At 38.9% G+C, this 23,738-nt stretch overlaps 2 protein-coding genes and 1 non-coding gene across 4 annotated transcripts; all 3 read left to right on the forward strand.

The window, feature by feature from the left end:
* The first annotated feature begins 6,413 nt into the window (after positions 1-6,413).
* Positions 6,414-7,620, forward strand: LOC104447448. The gene is made up of 2 exons (XR_005550888.1): positions 6,414-6,572; positions 7,072-7,620. It is a non-coding gene; the product is annotated as an uncharacterized LOC104447448 (transcript).
* A 5,403-nt stretch (positions 7,621-13,023) lies between these two features.
* On the forward strand, positions 13,024-16,295 carry LOC104445527 (F-box protein At5g03100-like). Of its 2 annotated transcripts, XM_039312119.1 has the most exons (3): positions 13,028-14,072; positions 14,950-15,123; positions 15,625-16,295. In XM_039312119.1, exons 1-3 carry the CDS (start codon positions 13,101-13,103, stop codon positions 15,967-15,969), a joined length of 1,491 nt encoding a protein of 496 aa, XP_039168053.1. In that variant the 5' UTR covers positions 13,028-13,100; the 3' UTR covers positions 15,970-16,295. The 2 variants fall into 2 exon arrangements, with proteins under 2 accessions (XP_039168054.1, XP_039168053.1); XM_039312120.1 differs by lacking the exon at positions 14,950-15,123 and having other exon boundaries at positions 13,024-14,072.
* Positions 16,296-20,446: 4,151 nt separating this feature from the next.
* On the forward strand, positions 20,447-21,591 carry LOC120293375 (F-box/LRR-repeat protein 25-like). The gene has a single exon (XM_039312529.1). It carries the CDS (start codon positions 20,513-20,515, stop codon positions 21,530-21,532), a length of 1,020 nt encoding a protein of 339 aa, XP_039168463.1. The 5' UTR covers positions 20,447-20,512; the 3' UTR covers positions 21,533-21,591.
* The last annotated feature ends 2,147 nt before the right edge of the window (positions 21,592-23,738 follow it).

The following is a 23,738-nucleotide window of genomic DNA, read 5'->3' on the forward strand; positions in this document are numbered from 1 at the left end:
AATTTCTCCCGGTAGAAGTCACCTCATAAGTAGTACCGACGTTAACATGCGACACGACACGCGGTGTCGGACACATTTATTAAAAAACAAGAAATTCCTACACATTGGGATACGTAGTATATGATCATTTTTATGATTATTTTAATCAAATTAATTTGGATCAAATTCATAAATAAATAAATAATTAAAAGCATTTATTGTTTCAATTTGACAAATTCAATTCTATTTTAATAATTCATAAAATTTGAAGAAAAAATAAGTGATCTATATTCTAGACTTGTATGTTAGATATGTTGGAAAGAGGAAAAAACAAGAGTGAATTGTGTATCACAAGAAATGAGAGTCGAAGAAAAGATAATGTTTTCTTATTTCTTAATTTAATTTTTTTTATTATTGTGTTTTATTTTTTCACGTATATATATCTTAACCTCTCATTTATTAAATTTTTAAAATTGACTTCAATATCGGAATCATATGTTGGAAACTCGTATGTTCAAAACTCTAACTGTGTCGGAAAGTGTTGGGAAAGTTGAGCATATGTTGGATTTTTCGACACATGTTGACTAAGTGTCCAAGAGCGTCGAACACATGTTGAAGTGTTCGACACGACACGAAAGCTCTTGGTGAGTGTCAATGTTTCATAGGTCATCTCACTCTATTAGATAATTAAGTGATTGATTTTTGACCGTCGTGACACTAAAGTTGATGAAATAAAAAGTCATGATATTGAAATGTATGTTATGTTTTGTCATCTTTTTAAAGCTCTTTTAGCTATAGAATTCATAAAAAGATAAAAATCCATGGGAATTAAAATCCATGGCCAAGAGCTCTGCCATTATATGATATTAGGATTTAACCATCATATAATTAAAACTGGTTAAAAAAAAATTCAAGCTTTCGGATGCTATTTTTAAATTCTCCTGATGTACAAAAACTATATTTATATTTTTTTTTCTGTATTTATTCCGAGTTTAGTTTATACTCGTGAAATGATCATTTATTCCCGTTTTATTATTTTCATTTCTCAAATCAAAAAGGGTTGAGGGCTTCCCTCTTTCCCTTCGCCCGAACTTGAAAAGAGGGGAAGCGTCGCCGGAGCCGAAGCTCGCCGGCGAGAACTCAAGGGAAGTCTCACCGCCCCTGCTCGCCGGCTCTTCAGCATGCACACCCTTTCCGGCGCAAGGATGGCCGAAGAAGAAGGAGAAGAAGGGCAGCAGCAGCATCAACTGAGCCCACCCGACGAACCCGCGGAGGCCGCTCAGCAGGACATCTGCTCGCCTTGATTAAGTTTCTTCTTGGGAATGCACTTGTGTTGGAGAAGTTGATTATCAAGGCTCAATTGGCCCCTCGACATGGACGACATCGTCTTCAAGCTACTGTTCGGTTGAGACCACTTAGTTCAGCTTTTGAAGAGCTTCCAAAATTGTTGAGGGTATCTTCAATTATCCTCTCGAATTGGTGTCCTTATAAAAGCATATGAAAGTTCGGGTTTCTCGTTAATCTCATGGCAAGTGTATGTTGCCTTGGTGCATTTCACTGCTAATTAGGATTCACTCTCTTTTTTGACAGCAAAGTTAAATGAAGTGTGGTGGTAATTAAGTTTGTAACATGTACCTAATTTGCCCTTGTTACAAGTTTTATTCTAGTTGTAAATATGAATCTCTCAAGTGAAGAGGTTAATATTAGTGTTATGGTTCGAGGAAATTTTTTTTACAACTTTTGGAAAACCGAAACGGAAATCTTTAGTCTTCCCATTAACTTTGTTAGGTTTCTTGTTTTTTTTTTTTTTTTTTTTTTTTAAGTCGATATTACTTTAATCCTACTCTAATACACACATTTGATTCAACTTTTGAAAAACCACCCAACAAAAGGTGAAATCTTTAGTCTTCCCATTAACTTTGTTAGGTTGCATGTGGGATATTTTTTAACTAATGGTTATGAGATTTAAAGAAAAAAAAAAATGTCGCGTGACCTTTTCCCTCCATCTACAATTGATAGAGTTAAGGAATAGATTCAAGTGCATTAAAGTTGCATGTTTGAGGACTTAAATGCATGAATAGTAAGTGTTGTGACTCAAACGCGTTATTGTTGCAGTTTTTAGGACTTGTCTAGTAATATAAGATTTCAAGCTTGGATAATTTTTTTAAGGTAAAACTAATTATTTTTATGCAGGAAAATACATTACGGTCCTATTTTAAGTTACACAAATAAATATGAAATTTAATGTAAACTAACCACGAGATTGGCCTCACCCACCCAAGCAACGCCAACCGATGAGGCCCCTTGGAGCCTCACCCAGCAACGGCGAGGCTCGATCTCGCTTGGTCACTGCAAGGTCGGCCTCCCCCATCCAAGTAATGCTAATCTCGCCGTGGTGGAGCGAGATTGAGCCTCGCTGTTGCTGGGTGAGGCTCCAGGGGGCCTCATCGGTGCCGGTGAGCTCCGAGCAACCTCGTCGGGGGGGAGGTTGTCGGGCCTTCTCTAGCCGATTGCCAATCAATAGGCCATCACCGAGGCTAGCAACCAACTAGGGGAAGAAGAGGAGGAGGAGAAAAAGAAAGAAATAAAAGCGAAAAAAAGTTTGTTTCTTGAGTTGTTTCTAAGAAAAAAGAAGCAATTTTTTTTTTTTTATTTCTTATTTCTATTTCAAATCTATTCTTGAAAACAAAAACCTACACAAATGGATTTTCTGGTCCAAAGATCAATAAAACAAAGAAATGGGAACATTAGTAAAGGCACCCTAAAACACTCGGGTGGATGTGTTTCAATGAAAATATCATCTAGTTGATCTGCAAAGGAGGTGCAAAGAAGATTGATAATACCACTATGGATATGATGACGAATAAAATGATAGACAGTCTCAATGTGTTTGTTTGGTGTCCTCATGAAATATGGAAATTCTAGTCTATTTGAATAGTACTGTGATTCTCAAAAAAAGAGCGGAGTGACGCCATAATGGATAATTCCTAAAACCATGAGTAAGCACCATAGCCAAAGAAGTGAAGAAATAGTTTAACCAACGGCTTGATTTTGAATAATGTACCGTGGAACCATATATTATTTTTTTCATTTTTTTAGCTTCAAATTTTAAAGCAAAATCATAAACGGAAACATTGAGTGATTTTTTTGTTCCTCACAAACATGTGATTTAAATTAAATGAAGTGCGATGCTCCATATATAATCAACCATACTAAAATTAATTTCTCAAATATTAAATTATTGAATTAAATGAAACTTAAATTATAAGATAAATCAATTCTCCAACTAAATAATCAAGATATTAATTATGATAATTAATTAAAGAAATTTCATCAAAATTTATAAGTATAATTCATTTCACAAACTGTTAATAGTCCGTGACCAGTGACTAAGAATTCTTGCTCCACAATCGTCGAGTTGTCTATGATTTATAATCTTTTAACACCACATGAATTGAAATCGATGCGATATTATATGATATTAGGATCTAACCATCATAAAATTAAAACTGATTCAGAAAAATTTAACTTCTGGATGTTATACTTAGATTATCATGTTATCAAATTAATTTCCTTTTTCCGTATTTCTTCTGAGATTCCATGTTATTCATGGCCCGCGATTCAGCTCAATGTCCCTCCTTAAAGAGCCTATCATTTTCACAAAGAGTTCAGAATTGATCAAAGCCGAGCAACTTTCTTAAAGGCATCAAATGGTGCGTAATCTTTCGTTTTACCTTGATGGGTGTTTGGTTGTTCTTTTTCTTAGTAGGGGCGTGGCTGCTGGGCTTCCATTTTTTTACTTTCGATAATATTTATTTCGTTGGAACAATTAAGCTTCAAATGAGTTAATCGTTCTATTTTTCTCTCTTTTCTCCTTTAAACTGAACGCCACATAGCATCACGAAAGAATTTTGCTTAATACACGACGCCAAATTGACTTGACAGTTGACTGTACAAAGGAAACTGATTGACCGTTGATCACTCACTTGGTCACGAAACAAAATTTCTATGAAAACTGATTGACCGTTGACCAATGGCCTTATGCCGGTCGCCGGGGCACTCTCCCGTGCCGCACCTGTTTGAAGGCCCGACGGCGATGCTGGGGCTCATAGGCTTTGCTCTAGCCGGAAACTCTCCGGCAATTCGAGCAACACCCGAGGAGACGAAGGAAACAGAAGCGAAGCATAGACGAGCGATGGAAAAGGGCACAACAAGACAAGACTGTAGGTGTAAGGAGAGAAGATAGCGGCGGTGATGACTGGAGAGGAGACACTTTCCTAGCAATGCCTGTGTAGCAGAGGCCCTTCGAAAGCGACAGCGATGGCGATGGTCAGAGCTTCGATGCAAAGGAAGACAATCTCGAGAGTAGTCAAAAGTAAAGAAGAGGAAAGGAAAATGGGACCAGGGAGAAAAGATTATGGAGAAAAAGAGAGAGAGGAAAAGGAACGGGACACTACCGACCGAAACAAGAAAAGAGGACAACACTTCGTGGAGAAGCAAAGCGGGACTTACGAAGGCTATAATAGTAGGAAAAAAACGCTGCGATGGAGCCTTCGAAACTCGGGGAAAATAGGCATGGCGGAGACCTCCATCCACCACAAATCCTCTGGCGACCGGCCGAATCGCACCGACAAAGCAAACCCACCTCCACCTCCTCCTTTGAGCCCTAGGGATCTCATCAGCGCCTTGCCGGACGCGGTGATCGACCGCATCTTCTCGTTTCTGCCCCTCCAAGACGTCGTCAAGACCAGCGTCCTCTCCAAGCGCTGGCGGCCCACTTGGACCACCGCCACCGACCTGGTCTTCGATGGAGAGATTGTAGCCCGGCTTCGCAGTACCTTGGACTTCCCGTCCCTCGTTGACAGCGTCCTGATACAGTACACCTCCCCCACAGTGAAGAAGTTCTCCGTCATCGGCTTCGAGTACGAGAAGGCCCACCGCCCCAAGTTCGACCTCTGGCTCCGCTTCGCAGAGGGGCACCGAGTGGAGGAGCTCAGCCTGCTGCTAGTGCCGACTACTGACCCGCCGACGCCTTATATACTGCCGCGGTTCTTGTATTGCTGGAGTTGGTTGGTGCGCCTTGAAGTCTGGGTGTGCTGTTTCTCGTTGGGTAGGACTATTAGGTGGCCTTGTCTTAAGATCTTGGTGATCGCAATTTCAAGGTTGAGCGATGATATCCTCGAGGGAATTTTCAGGGGATGCCCTGTTCTAGAGTCCCTTGAACTGTGGGGTTGTTGGGGCACGAAGAACATTATGATAGATTCAACAAGTGTGAAAGAGTTGGTACTCTGGCTTATGCGACTCTAACATTCAGACAATTTGGGCCCCGCATTTGCTGTCGCTGCAAATATCAGGGGATTGGCAACCTCATGCCATGTTAAGACTTAGCGATGTATCTTCTTTGGTGGAAGCCAAGTTAGATTTTCGATTCGAGTTCTTACCGATTTGCCTAGTGACGAGATGATGTGCAGCCACATGTTGAAGGAAACCTTTCAGAAGCTGTGCGGAGTTACTACAATCACCATTGGGGCTTGGTGTTTTCAGGTACAAGCTCCATATTTTTACCATTTTATAAGACGTACTCGTGTTGAATCGTGTATGTGATTAGCACTTATTTAGTGGTTTTTGTTGTGCTGGTCGAGTAACCTCAGCTCTCTGTGGTTCTCGTCTTTCATCATGGGGAATTATTGTGAAAACATGCATAATTAATTGCTGGCAGATAGGATGATTAATAATTTCGTGTTTCAACTTATAAAGATGACAACGCATAGTGAACCTTGGAGCTTCTTCCCTCTGTTTAATTTCCAATAATATATTGGGGATCACTCAATTGGGAACAATGAATGCCACTAGATATTGCTAATTATCATGGATGCTAATCAATGTAGCACAGCAAACTCTTGATTTTCACAAGAAAAATGCATAAAGAGATTATTTGAAATGGTTACCTTTTCATTTCATTCTTTCAGTTTATGGAGAAAATTCATTTGTTTGAATATATGATAGAGTAATGAACCCAGTCATCTTAGGTTGGTAGGACAAGATCGCACTCTTGTCACATATGGCTGTTGTTCAATAATATATATTACAGAGTATTCTCAGAATATTTTACATTGACAATGGATGGATTCACTTGCAAACTTTAGTCAATAACGAGGTTCAGTGTCTCGTGGGACCAACAATTAGAATTTTTAGATCCTTCAAAGATCACAAATTTTACATTAGATGTATACATTAATATTCTTGATTCTTAAAGAGATTCATTGGTTCATTTCTACTTGTAGTATCCTTATTGGTCTTTTCCTAGCCAGAAGACAGGGTCAAAATCTGGATGGACTATAATTTTTGTCATTCTTTATTCATGTTGAACAGGAAATATTATAATCAAAATTTTCTATGTTGCTTGCTCAATGTGCTTAGAAACTTTCCTTTTGGAGATGGAAGGAGTGCCAGCGCCATTGTCAATATGTCAGAGTCTGAAGCTACATGTAGACATTATTCAGTGGGACCTTCTTGGGATAGCATACATGCTACGAATTTCACAGTGCCTGGAAAAATTAGTCATATGCCTGACTGGCCTCCCCCTATCAATGGTTTGTTCCTTTGCTGTATTATTTTAAGTTCGCTTCTTGTGCTGGCTTCCTCTTTGCATGAGTGTTTAAAAAGTGAGTTAAAACTTTAGAAGCATGTAAAAATGATAAATCTCAAACTCTTATTTGTTCCAGCAAATGAAATTTGGTCATGAGTCTGTTAGTCTACTCCACTTTTTTGCAAGGCCAATTTAGACCGTTTCAGTTCATGTCCAAAAGTAATTGCAGTGTTATACTGGAGATTCTTTTGCTGCCATGTAGGGTTTGGACCTTGAACTAACAAATTAGCGATGAGCACCTAGAAAGAAAGATAGTTTTATTGTGTATATGAGTTTAAAAGTTCAAATTCTTTAGTACTTAAAATAAAGTAAAACTAACTAGCACCTACCGTGGACAAATGAAATGTTTTGTTTTTGAAATTTTGGTAAGGCAACAAATTCTATTTTCTATGGATCTGCATGTGATGTGAAGTAAGTTTCTTAAATGAGGTATCTATGTGCAGTATAGTCTTGACGAAGAATCGAAAGAAAGTTTTAACTATGATGAAGAAGATTTTTGTGTTCACGAAAGGGAAATTTCAATGCTTGGCGAAACATCTCAAGAGAGTTGAGATCACCATTGATAATTTTGGGTTGGAACGTCTGCTTGCCCTGATTAAGTTTCTTCTTGGTGATGCACTTGCGCTGGAGAAGATGATTATCAAGGCTAATTTGAACATGGGACATGGACAAGAACATGTTCGAGCCACTATTCTTTCGAAACTACTTGTTGTGAGCCAAAATATGCTCAGCTATCGAAGAGCTTCCAGAAATGCTGAAGTTATCTTCAGCCACTCTTTCAAATAGATGTCCTTCTTAAAGCATATGAAAATCTGGGTTTCTTGTTAATCTAATGGCAGGCGTATTTTGCCTTGGCACTACACTACTCATTCTTATCTACATTGTCAGGTTTTAACATGTACCTAATCGACACTTCTGTCAAGTTTAGTATAGTTGTAAGTATGAACCTCCTTAAGGAATGATATTAATGGTAGTGTTTTTGATTATCAGCACATGAAGGGTGTTTGGTCAAGATAATTTTCTTTATCTGCACTCTTGCAAGACTAAGCGAAGTCTTCATGTATTTGTGCGAAACTGCATGGACATCATTACAATTTGATTTTTGTTTCAGCACAACCCTCTGTTTCCAAGGGAAGCAAACTGTCTGAAAATTCATGATTAAGCAAGGAACTCCTACGGTTACATTTGATTTCAGAGGAGCTAACATGAAGTACTGTTTTGCTGCCCAAGTGAAGATGAACTCGAATTTTAACATCAACTTTTTTTATGGTTTAATTTGGTTCAATGGCATTTCTTTCCCGACAAAAAAACATTTCCAAATGGACCTAAACTGTATTTCACGGTCCAATTAGGTTCAACTTTTTGACAACCAAAACAAACCGCGAAATCAAGTAATGTTTGTGGGAACTCATAAGTTCATGAAATCTGTAACAAATAGCACATATAAAGAAAAAAAAAATCCCGTCATTTATTTCGGTTGGAGTTGAAAAATGATTTGCTTTAGTCTGATTACAATTTTGGTCGAATTAGGGTTATAAAGATCTGTTCAAGTTCGACATCCATGAAAGTCGAATTAAACCTCGATTATGTTTACTCTCTGCCTCAAACAGAAGGATCCTAAAGGTATTATGCATTTGCACACGATATAGAACATTCTTTTGTTGTTTCTTTTTTATTTTTGGTCGAGTTGTTTCTTATTGGAAAGGTCTTCATCAAATGAAACAAGCTTTGGGCATAAGCTAATAAGTTCACAGAGGACGACAAAGGGCAAGATAATTTGGTTTATTATTAAGTATGAAACACTTGAAAGATATAAAAATATGTAAATAATGTAATATTGAAACATATATTTTTCAATTTCTTAGTTCAGATTTTATCGCAATGTGCTTCACAAACATGTGATTTATATTAAAGGAAGTGCGATGCTTAGTATATTATCAACCAACTAGAATTAATTTGTCCAATTTACACTAAAATGAAATTTTAATTATAAGATAACTCAATTTTCAAACTAAAATAATCAAGATTTTAGTTATCATAATTAATTAAAGTAATTTAATTCATTTCAAAAACTGTTAATAGTACTCGACCAGTATCTAAGAATTCTTGTTCCACAATCATCAAGTTTTCTATGACTTATAATCTTCAACATAACAAGAATAGAAATCAATGCAATATGATATGATATTAGGATTTAACTTAAAACTGATTAAGAAAAATTAAAGCTTGCGGATGTTAATTATGATAATTAATTAAAGAAATTTTCATCGAAATTTATAAGTATAATTCATTTCAAAAACTGTTAATAGTCCGTGACCGGTGACTAAGAATTCATGCTCCACAATCTTCAAGTTGTCTATGATTTATAATCTTTTAACACCACATGAATTGAAATCGATGTGATATTATATGATATTAGGAACTAACCATCATAAAATTAAAATTGATTCAGAAAAATTCAACTTCTGGATGTTATACTTAGATTATCCTATTATCAAATTAATTTTTTTTTTGCATTTCTTCTGAGATTCCGTGTTATTCATGGCCCTGTGTCGCTGCGATTCAGCTCGATGTGCCTCCTTAAAGAGCCTATCATTTTCACAAACAGTTCAGAATTGATCAAAGCCGAGCAACTTTCTTAAAGGCATCAAATGGTTCGTAATCTTTCGTTTTACCTTGATGGGTGTTTGGTTGTTCTTTTTCTTAGTAGAGGCGTGGCTTCTGGGCTTCCATTTTTTTCCTTTTGATAATATTTATTTTGTTGGAACAATTAAGCTTCAAATGAGTTTATCGCTCTATTTTTCTCTCTTTTCTCCTTTAAATTGAACGCCACGTAGCATCAAGAAAGAATTTTGCTTAATACACGATGCCAAATTGACTTGACTGTACAAAGGAAACTGATTGACCGTTGATCACTCACTTTGGTCACGAAACAAAATTTCTGTGAAAATTGGAAAAGAAAAAGCACAAAAGAAAAACTATGCTCGTTAAAGAGGCCAAATTATTCCAAAGTTTATTTTAAGTGCTCTCGCTCAGAACTCAGTCCATCAGTTATGATTATTGTGTAAATAGAAAAGTAAAAAGTAAAGGGCGGCACTTTTTCCACTGTTGACAATATTAATCTGAGTCCCGCCTTTTTTTTTTTCAAGTTCCTTTTTTTCGTCAGGTCTATGGCATTTTGTATGTTTCTTCTCACTCTTTTCTCTTTGGTCCCATTTTCTTTCTTCTTCTTTATCGTTCTCTCTCGTAGGTATGTCCCTCTCTGCTCCCTATTTCCATTTATCGCTTTAGCACTGGCCTGCCAATGGCCTTATGCCGGTCGCCGGGGCACTCTCCCGTGCCACGCCTGTTTGAAGGCCCGACGGCGATGCTAGGGTTCATAGGCTTTGCTCTAGCCAGAAACTCTTCGGCAATTCGAGCAACACCCGAGGAGACGAAGGAAATAGAAGCGAAGCGAAGCGAAGAGGAGCGACGGAGAAGGGCACAACAAGACTGAAGGTCTAAGGAGAGAAGATAGCGGTGGTGGTAATGAGCGGAGGCGAGACACTCTGGCGGCTTTGTGTAGCAAAGGCCCTTCAGTGACGGCAATGGTCAGAGCTTCTATGGGAAGGAAGACAATCTCGACAGTATCAAAAGCAAAGAAGAGGAAAGGAAAATGGTGTCGCGATCAATTTTTCGGAGTGTGAACCACCTAAGCTTTGGCTAATGGATTGTTAATCCTAGATTTAACCCGGGCTCTCCAAAACCCATATCAATTCGCGACTTAGGTTCAAATTTCTTAACATGCAAATGGATTTTATTTAGGAGTCGCCACTAATCAGTTTATGGTAGGTCGATTAGACACCTAAGTAAAATAATAGGAGAATTACTTTACTCCTACGAACCAGAGATTAAAGGTACGGGGACTTAGTTACATTAGATTCCTCTAATGCCCTTTCGGTACCATTCTTTTTATTTTCAAAAATATTTTTTGTAGGCAGTTAATTTATTTTAACCTAAATTACTACTATGCAAAAAGGTGATCACACGGATGTTCAAACATTTCAATAAATAAATTGCATCACACAAAGTAAACAATTTTTTTTGAGTTTTCTTGAAAATTAGAATTATTTTATAAAAATGCATTTTTTAATTTAAATGACTCAATCTTATTAATATGCAAATTCTAATTAAATGGGCCTATTATGCAAACTAGTTATTATGCATCTCATGACCTAACTTCACTAATGAACAAATTCTGATTAAATGATCTTATTATGCGAACTAATTAACATGCACCTAGTATTTTTGTATTTTTTTAATTGAAATTCAGAATTAATAAAAACCCTATTTAAACTATCTAAAAATGGATAATTTTCTAATTTATTCTAGGGATTAATTTAACTTAAACCCTATCTTATCTTAGAAAACTATTTTTGAAAAATGAGATAATTAAAATGTGCGAGCATTATCTAAAAATTAACTTAGGTCCAATCCTAACTTATTCTAAAAATGCAACCCTAAAAATGTAATCCTAAGAAATTATAATTTATTAAACCTACATGTTTGATTTACTAAACCTATATGCTCATGCATAATTTTGATTTTTTGATTTTTTTAGTTTTTTTTAAAGATAAGTAATTATTAAATAAATATTAAATCTAAGCTATCAACAAAATAAAAGGATTAAAATAATCGAAAAATAACATGTTGTCTCACAGGTCAAATTAACGGTTATTCTAACCCTAATATCACGACAAAAAGATCAAAATAATTACAAATCTGATCCGAAATCTTATGGACCAAATTAAATAATCATTGTGATTTAATAATTGACATTCCACTAAAAAGCCCAACAATTAAAATAATTAAAAAAATGATCCAATGTCTCTCGGATCAAATTAATAATTATAATAATTCCGAACAATATTCCTACGGATAATGCCTACCAAATGCACAAATATTAACATTGACAAACCATATTCTAACTTAAACAATAATAACAAAATTTAAAACACAATAAAATAACATAAAATAGGCAAAAGAGAGAAATAAAAATAAAACTAAAAAAATAAACTACCTAAAGGAAGAGACTTGCAGCAGCGTTGGTGGGGTGCCGGACGGACAGTGGCAGGCGTCGGGACTCCGGCGAGTGGCAACGCGATAGCGCGAGGGGACCGGCGGTGCAAGGGTGGCGAGTCCGGCGGAGCAGCGCAGGCGTGGTGCAGGTGGAAGAGGCCCAACGCGAGCGCGAGGGGGAAGCAGCAGCGGGCGTCGGAGGTGCGGCGATGGAGCTGCAGACGCGGGCGAGTCCGGCGGAGCGGCAGTGGCGGGTCGCAGGTGCAGAGGCGCGGCGATGGAGCTGCAGACGCGGGCGTTGTGGATTGCAAGACCGACAGCGGAGGCGGCGTCGAGACGCTCGGGTCGCGGCTGCCACAGGGAGCTCGAGCTCTGCAAATCGGTGACGGCGTCGGGGCGAGCTTCGCGGGGAGGATGGCGAAGCGGCGGTAGAGTAGAGAGGGCTGGCGTCGCGGTGGTCAGCAGCTCTGCGATGCGAGGGATCGGGTCGCGGCTGCTGCGATAGCTCTGGCATCGGATCGGCGGGTTGCAGGGAGCGTCGGCGAGGAAGGCGCGACATCGGGTCGTCGCGGCGAGCTTTACGGGGAGACCGGCGAACCGGCGGTGGCGGAGGCGCGGTAGCGGCTGGCGGAGGCAGTGCCGGCGTGCTAGACGGCGCGGTCACACCTGGAGTGATCGGGGAGGCCCCTTCGGTGAAGGCGACACTGTAGCGTTTCCTCTTTTCTTTTTTGTTTCTTTTTTCTTTCCCTACTGATTGACGTCACTTCCCCTCTGCCCCCTTCACTTTTCTGCAGAAGCTTTTTGCTTGACCTTTTTTACGAAAACAAAGAACTCTCTTTTTTTTCCTTTGAATTTCGAATTCTAACGAAACGAAAGAAGTACTCTCACTTTTTTTTTTGCTCTGAAAATTTTTCTCAATCCCCTCCCCCCCGCCTTTCTCACGAACTGTAGCCCTTGTATAGTGAAAACCTCTATTGATTTTTAGAAAATTGTGCTTCCTTGATTGTGGAAATTACAAAATTTTAGCCCTGATTTGCCATCGCAAATTAACATTTCGATTTTTCATTCACGTTACTAGAAACACATCCAAGGTCATTTTAATTTTTGCGAACAGTTCACCTGATAAGTATAATTTTTTATACTTTCTCTTTGATTGATCAATCTGATCATTATTCCTACCGATTTTGGGTTTAGCTTCAATTTCTTTCATTCTTTTCCTTTTATTTGTTCAAAATGCAATTTTTTTTTTTTTTTTTTTTTTTTTAGTTTGCTAAAAATTGGATGTCAACAAACAAATGGGATCCAGGAGAAAAGGGAAAAAAGGGCGAAAAGAGAGAAGGAGAGTGAAAGAACGGGACACTACCGACCAAAACAAGAAAAGAGGACGACACTTCGAAACTCGGGGAAAATAGGCATGGCGGAGACCTCCATCCACCGCAAATCCTCCGGCGACCGGCCGAATCGCACCGACAAAACAAACCCACCTCTACCTCCTCCTTTGAGCCCTAGGGATCTCATCAGCGCCTTGCCGGACGCTGTGATCCACCGCATCTTCTCGTTTCTGCCCCTCCAAGACGTCGTCAAGACCAGCGTCCTCTCCAAGCGCTGGCGGCCCACTTGGACCACCGCCACCGACTTGGTCTTCGACGAAGAGATCGTAGCCCGGCGTGGCAGTACCTTGGACTTCTCGTCCCTCGTCGACAGCGTCCTGATACAGTGCATCTCCCCCACGGTGAAGAGGTTCCACGTCATCCGCTTCAAGTACGAGAAGGCCCACCGCCCCAAGTTCGACCTCTGGCTACGCTTCGCAGAGGGGCGCCGAGTGGAGGACCTCAGCCTGCTGCTAGTGCCGACTACTGAGCCGCCGACCCTTTATATACTGCCGCGGTTCTTGTATTGCTGGAGTTGGTTGGTGCGCCTTAAAGTCTGGACGTGCTGTTTCTCGTTGGGTAGGACTATTAGGTGGCCTTGTCTTAAGATCTTGGTGATCGCAATTTCAAGGTTGAGCGATGATATCCTCGAGGGAATTTTCAGGGGATGCCCTGTTCTAGAGTCCCTTAAATTGTGGGGTTGTTGGGGCGTGAAGAACATTATGATAGATTCAACATGTGTGAAAGAGTTGGTACTCTTTGGCTTACGCGACTCTAACATTCAGACAATTTGGGCCCCGCATTTGCTGTCGCTGCGAATATCAGGGGATTGGCAACCTCATGCCATGCTAAGACTTGGCGATGTATCTTCTTTGGTGGAAGCCAAGTTAGATTTTTCGATTCGAGTTCTTACCGATTTGCCTTGTGACGAGATGATGTGCAGCCACATGTTGAAGGAAACCTTTCAGAAGCTGTGCGGAGTTACTACAATCACCATTGGGGCTTGGTGTTTTCAGGTACAAGCTCCATATTTTTTACCATTTTATAAGACGTACTCGTGTTGAATCGTGTATGTGATTAGCACTTATTTAGTGGTTTTTGTTGTGCTGGTCGAGTAACCTCAGCTCTCTGTGGTTCTCGTCTTTCATCATGGGGAATTATTGTGAAAACATGCATAATTAATTGCTGGCAGATAGGATGATTAATAATTTCGTGTTTCAACTTATAAAGATGACAACGCATAGTGAACCTTGGAGCTTCTTCCCTCTGTTTAATTTCCAATAATATATTTGGGATCACTCAATTGGGAACAATGAATGCCACTAGATATTGCTAATTATTATGGATGCTAATCAATGTAGCATAGCAAACTCTTGATTTTCACAAGAAAAATGCATAAAGAGATTATTTGAAATGGTTACCTTTTCATTTCATTCTTTCAGTTTATGGAGAAAATTCATTTATTTGAATATATGACAGAGTAATGAACCCAGTCATCTTAGGTTGGCAGAACAAGATCGCACTCTCGTCACATACGGCTGTTGTTCAATAATATATATTACAGAGTATTCTCAGAATATTTTACATTGACAATGGACGGATTCACTTGCAAACTTTAGTTAATAACGAGGTTCAGTGTCTCGTGGGACCAACTATTAAAATTTTTAGATCCTTCAAAGATCACCAATTTTACACAAGAAGTATACATTAATATTCTTGATTCTTAAAGAGATTCACCGGTTCATTTCTACTTGTAGTATCCTTATTGGTCTTTTCCTAGCCAGAAGACAGGGTCAAAATCTGGATGGACTATAATTTTTGTCATTCTTTATTCATGTTGAACAGGAAATATTATAATCAAAATTTTCTATGTTGCTTGCTCAATGTGCTTAGAAACTTTCCCTTTTGGAGATGGAAGGAGTGCCAGCGCCATTGTCAATATGTCAGAGTCTGACGCTACATGTAGACATTATTCAGTGGGACCTTCTTGGGATAGCATACATGCTACGAATTTCACAGTGCCTGGAAAAATTAGTCATATGCCTGACTGGCCTCCCTCTATCAATGGTTTGTTCCTTTGCTGTATTACTTTAAGTTCGCTTCTTGTGCTGGCTCCCTATTTGCATGAATGTTTAAAAAGTGAGATAAAACTTCAGAAGCATGTAGAAATGATAAATCTCAAACTCTTATTTGTTCCAGCAAATGAAATTTGGTCATGAGTCTGTTAGTCTACTCCACTTTTTTGCAAGGCCAATTTAGACCGTTTCAGTTCATGTCCAAAAGTAATTGCAGTGTTATACTGGAGATTCTTTTGCTGCCATGTAGGGTTTGGACCTTGAACTAACAAATTAGCGATGAGCACCTAGAAAGAAAGATAGTTTTATTGTGTATATGAGTTTAAAAGTTCAAATTCTTTAGTACTTAAAATAAAGTAAAACTAACTAGCACCTACCGTGGACAAATGAAATGTTTTTGTTTTTTGAAATTTTGGTAAGGCGACAAATTCTATTTTCTATGGATCCGCATGTGATGTGAAGTAAGTTTCTTAAATGAGGTATCTATGTGCAGTATAGTCTTGACGAAGAATCGAAAGAAAGTTTTAACTATGATGAAGAAGATTTTTTGTGTTCACGGAAGGGGAACTTTCAATGTTTGGCGAAACATCTCAAGAGAGTTGAGATCACCATTGATAATTTTGGGTTGGAACGTCTGCTTGCCCTGATTAAGTTTCTTCTTGGTGATGCACTTGCGCTGGAGAAGATGATTATCAAGGCTAATTTGAACATGGGACATGGACAAGAACATGTTCGAGCCACTATTCTTTCGAAACTACTTGTTGTGAGCCAAAATATGCTCAGCTATCGAAGAGCTTCCAGAAATGCTGAAGTTATCTTCAGCCACTCTTTCAAATAGGTGTCCTTCTTAAAGCATATGAAAATCTGGGTTTCTTGTTAATCTAATGGCAGGCATACTTTGCCTTGGGCACTACACTACTCATTTTTATCTACACTGTCAGGTTTTAACATGTACCTAATCTACACTTCTGTCAAGTTTAGTATAGATGTAAGTATGAACCTCCTTAAGGAATGAGGTTAATGGTAGTGTTTTTGATTATCAGCACATGAAGGGTGTTTGGTCAAGATAATTTTCTTTATCTGCACTCTTGGAAGACTAAGCGAAGTCTTCATGTATTTGTGCGAAACTGCATGGACATCATTACAATTTGATTTTAGTTTCAGCACAACCCTCTGTTTCCAAGGGAAGCAAACTGTCTGAAAATTCATGATTAAGCAAGGAACTCCTACGGTTACATTTGATTTCAGAGGAGCTAACATGAAGTACTCTTTTGCTGCCCAAATGAAGATGAACTCGAATTTTAACATCAACTTTTTTTATGGTTTAATTTGGTTCAATGGCATTTCTTTCCCGACAAAAGCATTTCCAAATGGACCTAAACTGTATTTCACGGTCCAATTAGGTTCAACTTTTCGACAACCAAAACAAACCGTGAAATCAAGTAATGTTTGTGGGAACTCGTAAGTTCATGAAATTTGTGACAAATAGCACATATAATGAAAAAAAAATCCCGTCATTTATTTCGGTTGGAGTCGAAAAATGATTTGCCGATTACAATTTTGGTCGAATTAGGGTTATAAAGATTTCAAGTTCGACATCCATGAAAGTCGAATTAAACCTCGATTATGGTTACCCTCTGCCTCAAACAGAAGGATCCTAAAGGTATTATGCATTTGCACACGATATAGAACATTCTTTTGTTGTTTTTTTTTTTTTTTTTTTGGTCGAATTGTTTGTTATTGGAAAAGGTCTTCATCAAATGAAACAAGCTTTGGGCATAAGCTAATAAGTTCACAGAGGACGACAAAGGGCAAGATAATCTGGTTTATTATTAAGTATGAAACACTTGAAACCTATAAAAATATGTAAATTATGTAATATCGAAACATATATTTTTTCAATTTTTTAGTTCAGATTTTATTGCAATGTGCTTCACAAACATGTGATTTATATTAAAGGAAAAGCTTAATATATTATCAACCAACTAGAATTAATTTGTCCAATTTACACTAAAATGAAATTTGAATTATAAGATAACTCAATTTTCAAACTAAAATAACCAAGATTTTAGTTATCATAATTAATTAAAGTAATTTAATTTATTTCAAAAATGTTAATAGTACTCACCAGTATCTAAGAATTCTTGTTCCCACAATCATCAAGTTTTCTATGATTTATAATCTTCAACATAACAAGAATAGAAATCAATGCAATATGATATGATATTAGGATTTAAATTAAAACTGATTAAGAAAAATTCAAGCTTGCGGATGTTAATTATGATAATTAATTAAAGAAATTTTCATCGAAATTTATAAGTATAATTCATTTCAAAAACTGTTAATAGTCCGTGACCGGTGACTAAGAATTCATGCTCCACAATCTTCAAGTTGTCTATGATTTATAATCTTTTAACACCACATGAATTGAAATCGATGCGATATTATATGATATTAGGAACTAACCATCATAAAATTAAAATTGATTCAGAAAAATTCAACTTCGGATGTTATACTTAGATTATCCTATTATCAAATTAGGGCGTGCATGGAAACGTTTAAGAAAGCGTTTCCGAACACTTTCTACGGAAAGTGTTCCCGGGAACAAAAAGAAAGGCGTAAAACGCGTTCGGTTGCGTTACATTGTTCTTTTTTTTGTTTTTGTTCTGAACGAAATAAGAACAAAAAAAAAAAAGAAACAACAATTTGTTGTTTCTTGCTCAGAAACATTTCTTGAAGAAACATTTCTTCTCTTCTTCTCTTCTTCTTCTTTTCTTCTTCTTTTTTTCTTTTTTTCTTTCGCCGGTTGTCGGCTCGCCATGGCCGACGACCGGCCGTCGAGGCTCGGCGTCGCCGGCGCGGGCGAGGCCGAGCCTCGCCTTGGTTGGGCGTCGCCGGCGTGGCGAGGCCGAGCCTCGCCGTGGCCGGGCGAGTGCCACGCCCCGTCGGTCGGTCATGGGATGCGGTGACCGGCCGAAAAAAGAAAAAATAAAAAGAAAGGAAAAATTAAAATAAAATAAGAATGTTTAAAAAATTAAAAGAAACAAAAAAAGAATAAAATTTACCAAACGTGTTTTCGTTCATTTTTTATTCCCAGCACAAACGCGTTTTTGTTCAAAAATTGTTCCAGGAATGAAACACTTTTTTGTTTCATTTCCAGGCATGAAAAAAAAAAAAACGAAACATTATCATTCACACCCTTAATTTCTTTTTTTCCGCATTTCTTCTGAGATTCCGTGTTATTCATGGCCCGTGTCGCTGCGATTCAGCTCGATGTCCCTCCTTAAAGAGCCTATCATTTTGACAAACAGTTGAGAATTGATCAAAGCCGAAAAAAAGCAACTTTCTTAAAGGCATCAAATGGTTCGTAATCTTTCGTTTTACCTTGATGGGTGTTTGGTTGTTCTTTTTCTTAGTAGGGGCGTGGCTTCAGGGCTTCCATTTTTTTCCTTTTGATAATATTTATTTTGTTGGAACAATTAAGCTTCAAATGAGTTTATCGCTCTATTTTTCTCTCTTTTCTCCTTTAAATTGAACGCCACGTAGCATCAAGAAAGAATTTTGCTTAATACACGATGCCAAATTGACTTGACTGTACAAAGGAAACTGATTGACCGTTGATCACCTTGGTCACGAAACAAAATTTCTGTGAAAATTGGAAAAGAAAAAGCACAAAAGAAAAACTATGCTCATGAAAGAGGCCAGAACTCAGTCCATCAGTTATGATTATTGTGTAAATAGAAAAGTAAAAAGTAAAGGGCGGCACTTTTTCCACTGTTGACAATATTAATCTGAGTCCCGCCTTTTTTTTTCAAGTTCCATTTTTCCCTATTTCCATTTATCGCTTTACCACTGGCCTGCCAATGGCCTTATGCCGGTTGCCGGGGCACTCTCCCGTGCCGCACCTGTTTGAAGGCCCGACGGCGATGCTGGGGTTCATAGGCTTTGCTCTAGCCGGAAACTCTCCGGCAATTCGAGTAACACCCGAGGAGACGAAGGAGACGAAGGAAACAGAAGCGAAGCGAAGACGAACGACGGAGAAGGGCACGACAAGACTGAAGGTCTAAGGAGAGAAGACAGCGGTGGTGGTAATGAGCGGAGGCGAGACACTTTCCTGGCGACGCCTGTGTAGCAAAGGCCCTTCAGCGACGGCAATTGTCAGAGCTTCTATGGGAAGGAAGACAATCTCGACAGTATCAAAAGTAAAGAAGAGGAAAGGAAAATGGGATCCAGGAGAAAAGGGAGAAAAGGGAGAGAGAGAGAAAGAACGGGACACTAAGCACGGACACGTTGTCCATGCTTCCGTGTAGTGTCCGACACGTGTCATACGGTCGGACACGCGTGTCGGATTTTCTGACACGCAGTCAACTTTTCTCGACATGCATGTCGACGCGTGTCCAGAAGATTGATAGAGGGTGGAGGCGAGGCCGCGAGCGCCGGCGAGATGAAACCACGAACGGACCACCGCGACGGCGAGAGACGGCTAGAGAAAGAGCTGAACAAAGAGAAAGAAGAGAGAAGGCAAACTCCTGCCGGCGAGACGCAGCCACGAACGGGCCACCGCGACGGCGAGAGACGGCCAGAGAGAGCGGCGGGGGCCGCCACTGTTGCGATGGATCGGCGACGAGAGGAAGAGGAGAGGAGGGAAGGGGGTCGTGCGACGAGCGGCAATGAGGAATAAGAAAAGAAGGGCTCGGTTCGCTAGGTTTTTCATAAAGAAACCCAAAAAAATAAGAAGGAGATCTGATGGCGTGAGGGGGAGGAGAAGTGACAGCTTTACCTGTCACTGTCAAGTGGTGGGAGGAGGGAAAAAAGTGAAAAAATTTGGGGTGGAGGGAAAAGGACGAACGAAAGAAGGGGGTGGAGTCTGGGGATTGTTTTTTTAACCGGAAATTAAATAAATGAAATTAAAAATAATTTCGAAAAATAAAAGTATTAAATTTTAAATAATGATAAATTTTGATCATGGTAGAAAATTATAGATTTATTTAAATAAATTAATTCCAATTTTTATTAATTATTAGTTTCTTCGATAACTTTTGTTAAAATTAAAAAAATGTTCCTCATCAATTATAAATATATCTTTTGAATTTCAAATGAATTGATTTGTTAATATTATTAGTGTAAATTTATTATAGGCTCTTTTTTTTTTTTTAATTAATTATTTATTTATGAATTTAAATCAAATTAATTAAAAATAAAAATATTCATTTAATATACAACGTGTCGGAATTTTTATTTTTAGAAATGTCGTGGGACACTACGGACCCAAACAAAAAAGGGGGCAACATTCCGTGGAAAAGCAAAGCGGGACTTACGAGGGCCATAATAGTAGTGAAAAAACGCTGCGATAGAGCCTTCGAAACTCGGGGAAAATAGGCATGGCGGAGACCTCCATCCACCGCAAACCCTCCGGCGATCGGCCGAATCGCACCGACAAAACAAACCCACCTCCACCTCCTCCTTTGAGCCCTAGGGATCTCATCAGCGCCTTGCCGGACGCGGTGATCCACCGCATCTTCTCTTTTCTGCCCCTCCAAGATGTCGTCAGGACCAGCGTCCTCTCCAAGCGCTGGCGGCCCACTTGGACCACCGCCACCGACCTGGTCTTCGATGAAGAGATTGTAGCCCGGCGTCGCAGTACCCTGGACTTCTCGTCCCTCATCGACAGCGTCCTGATACAGTGCATCTCCCCCACGGTGAAGAGGTTCCACGTCACTGGCTTCAAGTACGAGAAGGCCCACCGCCCCAAGTTCGACCTCTGGCTACGCTTCGCAGAGGGGCGCCGAGTGGAGGAGCTCAGCCTGCGGCTGTTGCCGACTACTGAGCCGCCGACGCTTTATATACTGCCGCGGTTCTTGTATTGCTGGAGTTGGTTGGTGCGCCTTGAAGTCTGGACGTGCTGTTTCTCGTTGGGTAGGACTATTAGGTGGCCTTGTCTTAAGATCTTGGTGATCGCAATTTCAAGGTTGAGCGATGATATCCTCGAGGGAATTTTCAGGGGATGCCCTGTTCTAGAGTCCCTTGAATTGTGGGGTTGTTGGGGCGTGAAGAACATTATGATAGATTCGACAAGTGTGAAAGAGTTGGTACTTCGTAACTTAAGCGACTCTAGCATTCAGAAAATTTGGGCCCCGCATTTGCTGTCGCTGCAAATATCAGGGGATTGGCAACCTCATGCCATGTTAAGACTTAGCGATGTATCTTCTTTGGTGGAAGCCAAGTTAGATTTTTCGATTCGAGTTCTTACCGATTTGCCTAGTGATGAGATGATGTGCAGCCACATGTTGAAGGAAACCTTTCAGAAGCTGTGCGGAGTTACTACAATCACCATTGGGGCTTGGTGTTTTCAGGTACAAGCTCGATATTTTTTACCATTTTATAAGACGTACTCGTGTTGAATCGTGTATGTGATTAGCACTTATTTAGTGGTTTTTGTTGTGCTGGTCGAGTAACCTCAGCTCTCTGCTATTGGCTGTGGTTCTCGTCTTTCATCATGGGAATTATTGTGAAAACATGCATAATTAATTGTTGGCAGATGGGATGATTAATAATTTTGTGTTTCAACTTGTAAAGATGACAACGCATAGTGAACATTGGAGCTTCTTCCCTCTGTTTGATTTCCAATAATGTATTTGGGATCACTCAACTGGGAATAATGAATGCCTCTACGTATTGCCAATTATTATGGATGCTAATCAATGTAGCATTGCAAACTCTTGATTTTCACAAGAAAAATGCATAAAGAGATTATTTGAAATGGTTACCTTTTCATTTCATTCTTTCAGTTTATGGAAAAAGTTCATTTATTTGGATATATGATAGAGTAATGAACCTAGTCATCTTAGGTTGGCAAAACAAGATCGCGCTCTCTTGTCACATATGGCTGTTGTTCAATAATATATATTACAGAGTATTCTCATAATGTTTTACAATGACAGTGAATGGATTCACTTGCAAACTTTAGTCAATAACGAGGTTCACTGTCTTGTGAGACCAACTATTAGAATTTTTAGATCCTTCAAAGATCACAAGTTTTACATTAGAAGTATACATTAATATTCTTGATTCTTAAAGAGATTCACTGGTTCATTTCTACTTGTAGTATCCTTATTGGTCTTTTCCTAGCAGAAGACAAGGGGTATCGAAATCTGGATGGACTATAATTTTTGTCATTTTTATTCATGTTGAATAGGAAAAATTATAATCAAAATTTTCTATGTTGCTTGCTCAATGTGCTTAGAAACTTTCCTTTTGGAGATGGAAGGAGTGCCAGCGCCATTGTCAATATGTCGAGTCTGACGCTACATGTAGACATTATTCAGTGGGACCTTCTTGGGATAGCATACATGCTACGAATTTCACAGTGCCTGGAAAAATTAGTCATATGCCTGACTGGCCTCCCCTATCGATGGTTTGTTCCTTTGCTGTATTATTTTAAGTTCGCTTCTTGTGCTGGCTCCTATTTGCATGAATGTTTAAAAGTGAGATAAAACTTCAGAAGCATGTAGAAATGATAAATCTCAAACTCTTATTTGTTCCAGCAAATGAAATTTGGTAATGAGTCTGTTAGTCTACTCCACTTTTTTGCAAGGCTAATTTCAACCGTTTTAGTTCATGTCCTAAAGTAATTACGGTGTTATACTGGAGATTCTTTTGCTGCCATGTAGGGTTTGGATCTTGAACTGACAAATTAGTGATGAACACCTAGAAAGAAAGATAGTTTTATTGTGTAGATGAGTGTAAAAGTTCAAATTCTTAGTACTTAAAATAAAGTAAAACGAACTAGCACCTACCGTGGACAAATGAAATGTTTTTGTTTTTTGAAATTTTGGTAAGGCAACGAATTCTATTTTCTATGGATCCGCATGTGATGTGAAGTAAGTTTCTTAAATGAGGTATCTATGTGCAGTATAGTCTTGACGAAGAATCGGAAGAAAGTTTTAACTATGATGAAGAAGATTTTTTGTGTTCACAAAAGGGGAAATTTCAATGCTTGGCGAAACATCTCAAGAGAGTTGAGATCACCATTGATAATTTTGGGTTGGAACGTCTGCTTGCCCTGATTAAGTTTCTTCTTGGTGATGCACTTGCGCTGAGAAGATGATTATCAAGGCTAATTTGAACATGGGACATGGACAAGAACATGTTCGAGCCACTATTCTTTCGAAACTACTTGTTGTGAGCCAAAATATGCTCAGCTATCGAAGAGCTTCCAGAAATGCTGAAGTTATCTTCAGCCACTCTTTCAAATAGATGTCCTTAAAGCATATGAAAATCTGGGTTTCTTGTTAATCTAATGGCAGGCATACTTTGCCATGGGCACTACACTACTCATTTTTATCTACACTGTCAGGTTTTAACATGTACCTAATCTACACTTCTGTCAAGTTTAGTGTAGTTGTTAGTATGAACCTCCTTAAGGAATGAGGTTAATGGAAGTGTTTTTGATTATCAGCACATGAAGGGTGTTTGGTCAAGATAATTTTCTTTATCTGCACTCTTGGAAGACTAAGCGAAGTCTTCATGTATTTGTGCGAAACTGCATGGACATCATTACAATTTGATTTTAGTTTCAGCACAACCCTCTGTTTCCAAGGAAGCAAA

Source organism: Eucalyptus grandis, chromosome 5 (genome assembly GCF_016545825.1).
Source record: "Eucalyptus grandis isolate ANBG69807.140 chromosome 5, ASM1654582v1, whole genome shotgun sequence".
Taxonomy (NCBI): domain Eukaryota; kingdom Viridiplantae; phylum Streptophyta; class Magnoliopsida; order Myrtales; family Myrtaceae; genus Eucalyptus; species Eucalyptus grandis.